General features: G+C 41.2%; 1 protein-coding gene across 1 annotated transcript in view; it reads left to right on the top strand.

The window, feature by feature from the left end:
- The first annotated feature begins 1,312 nt into the window (after positions 1-1,312).
- The window catches only part of LOC147121257 (chitin synthase chs-2-like), a 73,093-nt gene continuing 62,961 nt past the window's right edge, over positions 1,313-11,444 (top strand). The window contains exons 1-6 of the mRNA XM_085977740.1: positions 1,313-1,380; positions 3,854-3,995; positions 5,004-5,183; positions 6,574-7,610; positions 9,404-9,493; positions 9,785-9,958. Of these exons, the coding sequence (XP_085833866.1) occupies positions 1,313-1,380; positions 3,854-3,995; positions 5,004-5,183; positions 6,574-7,610; positions 9,404-9,493; positions 9,785-9,958 (1,691 nt within the window). The remainder of the gene's footprint in view (positions 1,381-3,853; positions 3,996-5,003; positions 5,184-6,573; positions 7,611-9,403; positions 9,494-9,784; positions 9,959-11,444) is intronic.

The raw sequence follows: 11,444 nt of genomic DNA on the forward strand, positions 1-11,444 counted from the left end.
TCAGGATTTTAACCCCCGCATGCCTCCAATCCCGCCTCCACGGCCCAATGAAAATCCTGCCCAACTTGTCTAAATCGCCTTGAAGTCTCTTTGCATCCTCCTCACAACTCACAATTCCACCTAGTTTTATGTTGTCAGCAAACTTTGAAATATTACATTTGGTTCCCTCATCCAAATCACTGATATATATTGTGACTAGCTGGGGCCCGAGCACTGATCCCTGCAGTACCCCACTAGTCACTGCCTGCCACCCCGAAAAAGACCCATTTATTCCTACTCTCTGTTTCCTGTCTGTTAACTAGTTTTCAATCCATGCCAGTATATTACCCCCAATCCCATGTGCTTTCATTTTGCACACTAACCTCTTATGTAGGACTTTATCAAAGGCCTTTTGAAAATCCAATTACACCATATCCACTGGTTCGCCCTTATCTATTCTACCAGTCACATCCTCAAAAAACTCCAGTAGGCTTGTCAAACACTATTTCCCTTTCATAAATCCATGTTGGCTTTGTCTAATCCCGTTGATATTTTTTAAGTGTCCTGTTATCACATCCTTTATAATAGACTCTATCATTTTCCCTACTACTGATGTTAGGCTAACCGGCCTGTAATTCCCTGTTTTCTCTCTCCCTCCTTTTTTAAATAAGGGGGTTACATTTGTCACCCTCCAATATGCAGGAACTGTTCCATAATCTATAGAATTTTGGAAGATGACAACCAATGCATCCACTATTTCCATGGCTACCTCTTTTAGTACTCTGGGATGCAGATTATCAGGCCCTGGGGAAATATCAGCTTTCAGTCCCATTAATTTCTCCAGCACTATTTTTTTTACTAATACTAACTTCCTTTAATTCCACCTTCTCACTAGACCCTTGGTTCCCTATCATTTCTGAGAAGTTATTTGTGTCCTCTTCCGTGAAGACAGAACCAAAGTATTTGTTTAATTGCTCTGCCATTTCCTTGTTCCTCATTATAAATAACTTTGCTGGTTGTTTCTCTTTATTTCTGTTGTTTCTCTTTGTTTGTCTCTCTCCTGTTCCTCTATCTGTTGCTTTGCTTTTTTTTCCTATCTGCTGCTTCCGTCCGTTGTCTTTCTCTTTCCCCCTCTCTCTTTCCCCCCTCTCTGTTGTCTCTCTCGCTCTCACTTTTGTCCCCATTGTTTCTTTTTCTCCACTGTTTCTCTTTCTCTATTCTCTCCCAGAGAGAAGCTACAGAAAAACAGAAAACAGAAGAGAGAGAGCAAAAGAGAGATACTAACAGTTAGAAAAAAACAAGGGGAGAAAACAAGGTGCTATGACACAAGGACATGTCCATGACTCCGGACTCAACTGACTCCCTGATGGTGACAGAGCTATTGGGGATTGCTGAGCAGTGGTGAGGCACTTGCACAGAGGGTTGAAGCCTAGTCAATTTAAAATGATTTAAAATTTAAAAGGGATTCGATAGAGCAGGCACAGAGAAACTATTTCCTCTGGTGAGGGAGTCCAGACCAAGGAGGTGCAATCTTAAAATTAGAGCTAGGCCATTTTGAAGTGAAATCAAGAAGCACTTCCTCACACATAGTGGAAATCTAGAACTGTCGATTCTGGGTCAAATAAAAATTTTTAAACTGAGATTTGTAGATTTTTGTTAAGTAAGGGCATCAAGGGATATGGATTAAAGTTGGGTTAATGAGGTACAAATCAGCAGTGATCTCATTGAATGGCAAAACAGTCTCAAGGGGCTCAATGGCCTCTCCAGTTCTTATGTTTCAGGTCACTCCTCTGCATTTCCTAGTCACAATGACCTTGGCACAGGCTTTGGAGGAGGAATCCTGCTTGCTCCCTTCCTCAATGTGTTACACAGGGAGAAGCAAATGAGGTTAAAAAATGTATGAAACAAATAAAAATCTTTAAAAAATTCAAGACAGTCTCACATGTTGGGGGAAATACAGACAGATGCTTTTGTCCCAATCATTTGTACTTTGCTCTAAAATCAGTAACAGAATAAATGAACAAAATTTAGAATAAACGTTTAGATTGTACAGGCATCATTTAATTGCAGATTGAAATGTTTCCTCTGGCTGATTGGGTGTAACAGCTCATGTTGCTTAACCTACACCTATGCTTCAAGGATTTTTAGCAAGATAATCAAGGTAAAGATAAATGAAAGGCATTTCAGAAGTGTGAGCTGCTTTAAAGTCCTCTACATGCTTTTATAGTTACCCCCGAATTTAACAAGAGGGGTTCAAACAAAATGCAAACATTATTTTTAATGGTAATTTTAAACTTGTCGTCTAAGTACACTACACAATGGAGAACTGTGAAAAACAGCATTTATTTTAATCATGAGAGAGACTTTGGGTAACATAATTATGAGTGAGACATCCAATCTTCCTCACTCGTAGAATCAATTTTGCGATTGCCCTTTATTTATGTCCACGGTTTGGATCTGGAGGTTAACAGATGGGCCAGTGCTATGAATGTGTTATAGTGGCTGAGCCAACAGCTATGAAAAATGGTGTCACACATCAGCTATTTAATTTATGCAAGGAAATTGGTATAAGGGCATTGTGTAGCAACCTGGCTAAAGCTTCACAAAACCCACTCAGCCACAGCAGGTGAATTCGACAAACAGGCATTCCTAAGACTCAAGCTCTGGATTTCAGATTAGCAATAGACATCAAACAGATTGAACTTACTTGAAATTACTTGATGAAACTGTTAACAAAAAGATCTGTGCAGTTCCAGTGAATATATACTTATAGTCTCAGTCAGATTGTTTAGTGGCCAGTAAAAATGCTGATTGAAATTTTTATTCTGATCCCACTGTCATTGAATGCTTAGCTATAGTTACTAAACACAACCTTTAAATATTTTAATAAGTAAAAAAAATCCATTATTTAAGGGAATAGCAAGAAATCTATTCTCTGTATCTGTGGCTGTATTAAAACAAAAAGTTATATTTCACATAGTTGAGAAGATGGGTGTGGCTGATTATATAACGTGAACACCACACCTATACGGATAAATTGAAGGCATATATAAAGATAGCATTCAGTGTACTTGGCTTCAGATTCTAGCTGCATACACCTGTAAATAAGATATTTCTCTAATAACTATTAGAAAACAAATGGAGAGTAAGGATCAGGATATCAATGAGGTGAAAAGACTGTACAGAAGCAGGTAAACTTTTTTTAAATTTCACTTATGGGATTATTTATATTAATTTATCATTTTCAAAAATAATACATAGAAAGACATATAAATAATTCTGTAAAATATTTGAAATGTGAATATTTGGCATTAGGTCACTTAACTACTTGATATTAAATATCAAGTTTTATAGCTGGTTTGGTAAATTGTAAATCTTAGAGCACCTTGTTTATTTGAAGCAACATGTTCTGCCAACATGTACAGTTGAAAGATTTGGATGCATTGTGAGGAGGGGAAATGTCTGTAAATAAAAAGAACTAAGGAATAGAAAAACTGCAAAATAATATGAAATAAATCCTTTTTACAATAGCAAAGTAACTATACACCCTGGCAATTGGTCATGTGATGTTTGATTTTCTTTTGAAATCAAATTAATTGCAATGAATTTTGTCAAGTTGAATACTGTAGCTTTGAAGAATGTATAATAGATGCTCTACTTTAAAGAAATTCTGACGTGCACTGTTCAACTTAATACCTCCTGTGCCTCACCTATTAATAGTCATCATAATTGTACAATATTTGAAATGATATGTAAAAGATTGCACAATTTTACCTAAAAAAAACAGCAAATTTTAAATTCAGTGATTAATCTTCAAAACATAATGTACAGCAGTTGCAATATTATATATGTATATATATATTTTAAAATCTAGTTTCAGGAAAACATGGGATCCGTTCATGGTAAAATCGATAAATGATGAAGAAGAAGTCACCGGGAAATTTGTGCTGTTCTTGCAGTATATAATCTGCTTTATCTTTGGTGTCTGTGTGCTGGGGTTTATCTTTCTCAGCAAGGTCAGTAAACGCTTGAAGAAACAGTACTGGAAGTGAAAAAAATTGTGAATCATTTAGCATGTTTTGCTATGTTGCAAACTATTTACTATGTTTATTACAAAAAACAGTCTTATGGTGTATTATTGCTACAGATCTGTGGATCACAAACCAAAGAAAGAACTTACATTTATATAGTGCCTTTCACAACCTCAGAATGTCCCATTAAATGACCAGATGATTTGTTTTAAGAGTTGGTTGAGAGATGAATGTTGGCCAGGTTACTGGGAGAACGCCACTGTTCTTCTTCGAATAGTGCCATGTGATATTTTACACCCACTTGAGAGTACAGACAGGGCCTTGGTTTAACGTCTGATCCCAAAGATGTGCACCTCCGACCGCGCAACACTCCCTCAGTACTGCACTGGAGTGCCAGCCCAGATTTTGTGCTCAGTTCTCTGGAGTGGGGCTTGGACCCACAACTTGCTGACTCAGAGGCTAGAGTGTTACCAATGAGCCATGGCTAACACTAATCCATCAGACTGATGCAGTATAAAGGATAAGATCCTTGAAGCAGAATGGACATTTAGAATATTCAAGTTACGAGTTAATTGCAATTGCGTAGATTCTTGTTTGACTGATCATTTGTACTTTATCTATCATCTATTCCTTTTTGTATCATGCTTTTCACACTAAGATTTTGATTTGCTTAAAAGGGATTTTAGACTGGAAATTTCCTCGGCAACAGTCTCCCTTCCACCCAGTGACCTGGTGCTGGGTTGAACTTGGTGTACAGGTCAGCCAAGGGGAAAAGTGGGGCCCATTGTAGTCTCCAAGCTTGAGGTCCCAGCATAGAAGATGTCGGAAATCGTTCCATTACCATTTCGTGATTAGCCCTCTTATAAAGGGAGCTCATCACTTTAGATGCTGCACCTACTGTAGTAATATCTTGTGAGATTAGAGTCACCATTTTGTACCTTTCTAACATGTTGAAAGGAAGTACTAAAGAACATGCACTTTTATGTTTTGCAGACCAGTCTTCTTTTATTGATCAGCACATCAAACACTCACTCACCCTTTGAAAACAAACCTTTCACTCACCTTGTCTTAACTTGTGCATTACTGGTGCCTAATGTTCTGGCATTTGCAAAGGCCTTATGGAAAACATCATTTGGATCATCCAATGTTCCCCCATTGTGTATTCTAGTAATGGTAAGCTGATCCTCTTGGCTTTTAGTTTCCAATTTTAAAAACATTCCGTGGAAATTTTTGGGTTTTCTTAAAAAAATGCTATTTTTCTAGGTGAAATTTTGAGGGCAGTGCAAAGTCATCAATCACTTTGCATAGTTTTGTATGCAGAACCTCAAATTACATTGTAATAAATGAGAAATATAAATGTTATTTTATTTATTTTAAAGGGATTACTTCTACTTAGGCAGTCCCTCGGAACCGAGGATGACTTATTAACACCTCTGTTAAAATGACAGAGAGGAATTTCCGACAGATGAATTTAGCGCATATCTCACAGTGCAATTTTAAGGTCTAATTGGTCTAAGTGCTTCTGTACTTTCTTTTTTCTAATTTAAACATCTCTTTGTTAAAGTTATACAAATATTTTTGTACCTTATGATGATGTATTGACAAGGAGTTGACACAAAGCCGGAGGTTTGAGGAAATAGTAACTTGGTAAACCTGCTTTATCTGAACGTAAATGAGTAAAACCTGGAAAGAGACAACTTTAATCTTCTGTGCACTGAGTTCACTCATCCGGGTGTGACCTTCTTGTAGGAGTAGCTTCCTTTGGAACCATTTTTAGCTAACTTTTCACGGTTATTTCTCAAAACACAACTTGGAAGCAAAGAGGCAGAAAAAAATAAGTTGAATAGTTAATCTCGTATATTAACTATGACAAGTACGTCCCACACTCCTTATTTGGATCTCACTATTCTGACAGTCATGCCTGCAGCTGCACATTTCTATCACTAGATGGAATTCATAAACTCCAGAAGCTGCAGATCCCGATATCACTATCTACAGCATCACTAATGCACTTCGAAATGTACTTTATCCTAATGATCCGTGGGCAAAGCCTTAAGAGAATCGGTAGTGTGATATAAACAAAGAAAATAAAAACTAGGATAGAGTATATTAGAACAAAGAGTAAAATTAAAGGTAAAATTAAAAAGGACATAGAAAATAAGGAAGAAGATGGATTAGGAGAGAAAGGATGAAGGCAGGCAAGATGCTTAAATGTCATTGAGTTGACTATGCTATTTGTTTTCGCAGCTTAGGGTTCATAGTTCAGTACTGAAGCTATTCCTGATGTTTGAATAGTTTTATTACTGCAAGCTTAGTGCTTTCCTCAGCGTCAAAAGGCATGATCTGAAAATATGCCGAACCAGCCATTCCAGTGCGAGAGGGGTTTCCCCTTGGAATAAAATTCGGTACTTACAGATTAAAATGGATAAAACTAACAACGCGAATGAAGAACCTTATCCATCCAACATTTTATTCCAAAGTTTGACTTTGTTTAAGTGTATTGCAACATTACAATTTAGCTTTTTTTGACTTGCTTTTTGTTCCCCCCCCCTTCTCTTGCCAGGTTTGCTTGATCGAAGCAGTTGTTGCTTTTGGCACTTCAGTCCTGGTGCTGGTCTGCATGCCTCACTTTGACATTATAACCAATCTGTACATTTTGAATGGCGTTTGCCTTCTTCCCTCACTTCTGCAAGTCGCGTTTCAGCTGAAACCCCTCAAACCTTCGCTGTTGGTCCCACTGATAGGCTTTGGCTTTGTTTTCCTGGGCCTATTGCTTTTTATTGTAGCCCACAACCCTCGGCAGCATTCAGAGGAGGTAAAACACATTCAACCCTATGTGGGCCTTGCAATAGTTGCCTTAATACTAGTATCTTTCAATTGGTGGGAAAACTTTACATTGTACTGTAAAATTGGATGGATGGAAAATATAAGGGAAAGCTTGCGACACACTAGAAACATCACATATATTTGTACCAGTACAGTTAAAATTCTAGTCACTGGTGCTGTAGTGGCAGCATGGATCCCAATGAAGGAGTATAACTGGGAAGATGTGAAAACAATCTCGCAATTCGATTTAAAAATTATCTTGAGCCTCTTTGGAGTACAGGGTGTTTCTTCCGCCCTTTGCCACTGGTTTGGCGTTCTGGCGTGTAAAATGCACGCAGTCAGGCGCGGCTTCATCGTGCCTTCCATATTAGCCACTCCGGTAGTACTTTTTGCATTTTTGATTGTGCTTTACGACAGTTCCAGCAAGTATGGTAAAGAGGCTGCCTTTAACCTGACCGCCCTCTGCCACACTTTAAAAACCGCCAACGACAGCGACGCTGTGCAAATCCTGCTTTTAGAAATCCCTCGCAGCCTTTGCAGAGCACAGGCAATATTAGATTCCAACAGAGTTGGCTTGGCACTGCTTGGCTCTTCGGCTATATGCTTTTGGCTAGGGCTGCTCTTCTCAACATTCTATGTGTGGGGCCAGCACATTCAAAGGATTGAAAGGACATCCCAGCTCTTTGTTCGACGGCTGTACGAGGCAGCCTTCATGGAACAGTCAATGCTGCTCAACACACGGGTCCAGAAAAAGAAAGATGAGAAAACTAAAAGGTACATCCCTCTGTTATACTTTCTCACCGATATTTAATAGAAATATATCTTTCTCCAAAGTTGTTTAGTACAAGGGGGCCCACATGCAATACACTTGACTTCACTGGTACCATTCTACTGTGGAGATAGACTCAGCAGCTTGTTGCCTTATTGAATGACAACAGTAGGTGCCAAGAAGAAAAAAAAATTCTCATTTCCTGGCTCTGTTCACCCTTACCCTGAAGGAAATTCCTTTGAACAATTCACAGCCAAGTCTGCAGAGATCCTCTGTGCAATGCAATGTTCAAAGTGCAGTGTCGTGCTGGATGACCAATTCCTTTGTTTTTTGAAATGACGTCTTTCTGTTCCCCACCAGGTCTATTGCCTCTACATGGCCTGCTTTAGTTGGGATGATAACATGTTCCCCTTCGTAAATTTCTCCAAAGGCACCATCAGCACTGATGGCGGGGAGTTTATGAGATGTTTGGGGCTGGTCGGATAAAAACAATGTCCAATATCAAGTTTTTCTCCCTTCCTCAATAAAATACTTTGATATTGTGTGAAGCTCTAGTCTATTCTGTAACTCAGTTGATAATTAAAGAAGAAAGAAAGCCTTACATTTATATAGTGCCTTTCACAACCACCAGACGTCTCAAAGTGCTTTACAGCCAATTAAGTACTTTTGAAGTGGAGTCACTGTTGTAATGTAAGAAACGCGGCAGCCAATTTGCGCACAGCAAGCTCCCACAAACAGCAATATGATAATGACCAGATAATCTGTTTTTGTTATGTTGGTTGAGGGAGAAATATTGACCAGGACACCGGGGATAACTCCCCTACTCTTCTTCGAAATAGTGCCATGGGATCTTTTACGTCTCCCTGAGAGAGTAGACGGGACCTCGGTTTAACATGTCATCTGAAAGACGGCACGTCTGACAGTGCAGCACTCCCTCAGCACTGCAGTGGCGTGTCAGCCTAGCTTTACGTGCTCAAGTCCAGGTATTAAAAGTTAATCCCCAGGACACTGTTGTGAGAAACCCAGGAGAAAAATCATAGGAGCATTAAAAAAAAAATTCCTTTGAAGAACACTTTTATAAAAATATTGGAGATGGGAATAAAGGTTGTTTGATTAACAGCCAAGGTTCATCCAATCCAATCAGTAGTAGAAAGTCTGCTCGCATTCCAATTGGCGTGGGAAGGTGGGATGCCATGAAGATGGTTGTGACAGATGACCAATGGCGGGAGTGTGGGGGCAGGGTGGGTGGAGTCGAGAGGTCATGTGGTGAAACCTTCAAGAATATGTCCAACCAGAGTTGACAACCCTGATACCCAAAGATGTGGCAGATACTTAAAAAAATATTGCTCCTAATTTGGGGGTAATCTTTGGCTTGCTGCCAGGCCTTCCTCATCTTCTGATATGAGGGGCATCCTGACTCAATATCAGCGCTAGCTTTAACATCTGAATGCATAGTCTGCACCTACTGCAGTCGCCGGCCCAGCTAATGGGAAGCCCCAGAAATCTTGGAGCAATGTAAAGAGGGTGGGGGGAGGGAGAATCTGGTGTAATAGGTCTCTCCCACCTTTTTCCTGACCTTTGCACCTGTGGAATAGGCATTCCCTGGGTGCAAAGATTAGGAAAATTGGCCCCATAAAATGTCTCCCAAATAATTTGAATTTAAAATAATTTCCTTAAAGTTTGACTGACCAAATATAATTATATAATTACAGTTATACTTTACTATGAATTCCTAGCATTGTACATTATTTAGAACAGATTTGATAATAGTAACAAATGAATACATTTTTATGAACAGGAAATCAGACCACGTCATGATATATCTGTGTGCAACAATGTGGCATGAAACAGTGGATGAAATGGCAAAGATCCTTACCTCAATATTCAGGTAAATCCAGAGGAACCAACTTCTGTCATCACTAATAACAAAACGAGTATGGGATTTTTCCTTCAAGGTTTTTAACCACACAGATGTAATTACTGTTGAAATGTTGTACAAATAACAAAGCAATAATAAATCTCATTGCTGATTTTGTGTATGTAGTTAAATTCTTTCAGTTTTCCTTTATTAGTTGTCAGATACCGACATAAGAGACCATACATTAACTATTTCCACAATGTACTGTGCCTGCTTTGGCACATCTAAACCTCATTTAGCCAATGTTATCTTTTTTTGCAGGCTGGACAAATACAAACCAAGCTCTTCAAAATCACATAAAGACAATTTTGACTTTGAAGCACACATTTATTTTGATGATGCTTTTCATTTCACCAGTCCAGATGACAACGTGCAGGAAAGAGTTGTGAATGAATATGTGAAGAGCCTTGTTTGCACAATGGAGGACATTTACAGGTACTGGAACTATCTTACATTCATTATGAATTCATTGTCCTGTATATGAAATACATAATAATATCATAAGCCCCTGACTACCATCTGCACATCATGTTAGAAAATGAGCTTGGAAAATAGATATAGGGGCAGAAATTCCTCCCCAAACGCGTGAGTACGGAAGGGGTATTCACGCGTCTGGCCGGAGGAAATGCCGGTTTTCAGCATGCACAGCGCATGCGCTGAAAACCGGCATTTCCTCTCCTCTAACCCAAGAGGTGAAGAGGCTAGCACGTGCGCTGTAGGGGGCAGCGCGTGCGTCTTGGATTTCCTCTGTTTTGGGGGATTTGCGCATGTGTAAAGGCCTCCGGTCTTTACGCTTGTAAAAAGCACACGTAAGTATTTATTTTTACAGGTAAGTGGTGTTTTAGTGCAATTTAGAATTTTTTTTTCCACAGGTTTATTATTTTAAAGAATCTACAATAAGGTAAGTTTAGTTTTAGACCCTTTTTATTAAAAATTTATTTTTTTCAAAAAAAAAATTATTGTTTAAATTATTTTTTAAAACTTATTTATACTTAATTTTGTAGTGTCCATGTGTTGATAAAGACACTGAAGACAGGAGTTGGTTCATAGGTATTTACTAAGCAAAGTCTGGGTGAGGGTTCTAACGGATATCTCTCAACATTAACTCTGAAGAGTGGGTGCCGGATAGCACAAAGTTTCCTGTACTTCAAGTTTATCTCCCCCCTCCCTTTCCACCCCCCACACCCCCTTCCCCCCAACCCCCCTTCCCCCCAACACCCCAACCCCCCAGACCCACTTCCCCCCACACCCCCTTCCCCCCCTCCCCACCCCCCTTCCACCCCCCTCCCCATCCCCCCTTCCACCCCTCCCGTTCACCCCCTTTCCCCCGCTCCTCCCCTCCCCACCCCCCTTCCCTCCCACCCCTCCCCCCCTCCTCCCCCACCCCTCCCCACCCCCTCCTACCCCCCTTCCCCTCCCTCCCCCACCTCCCTTCCCCTCCTCCCTCCCTCCCTCCCCTCCCCCTCCTCCCCCCTCCCTTCCCCTCCCCCTCCTCCCCCCTTCCCCTCCCTCCCCCACCCCCTTCCCCTCCCCCCACATCCCCTTCCCCTCCCCCCACACCCCTCTTCCCCCCCACCCCTCCCCTTTCCCCCCCCTCCTCCCCCCCACTCCCCCCTCCTCCCCCCCTCCTCCCCCCCACTCCCCCCCACTCCCCCCTCCTCCCCCCCACTCCCCCCTCCTCCCCCCCACTCCCCCCCTCCACCCCCCCACGCCCCCCCTCCTCCCCCCACTCCCCCCTCCACCCCCCACTCCTCCCCCTTCCCCCACTCCTCCCACTTCCCCCACTCCTCCCCCCTTCCCCCACTCCTCCCCCTTCCCCTTCCCCCACTTCCCCTTTCCCCACTCCCCCCCTCCCTCCCCCCTCCCCCTCCCCCCTCCACTCAACCCCCCCCAGTCGCGCTCTCTCTTCCCCCCAGTCGCT

This window comes from Somniosus microcephalus, chromosome 3 (assembly GCF_052327205.1).
Source record: "Somniosus microcephalus isolate GS21.2 chromosome 3, FLI_Smic_1.0, whole genome shotgun sequence".
In the NCBI taxonomy this organism is placed as follows: Eukaryota; Metazoa; Chordata; class Chondrichthyes; order Squaliformes; family Somniosidae; genus Somniosus; species Somniosus microcephalus.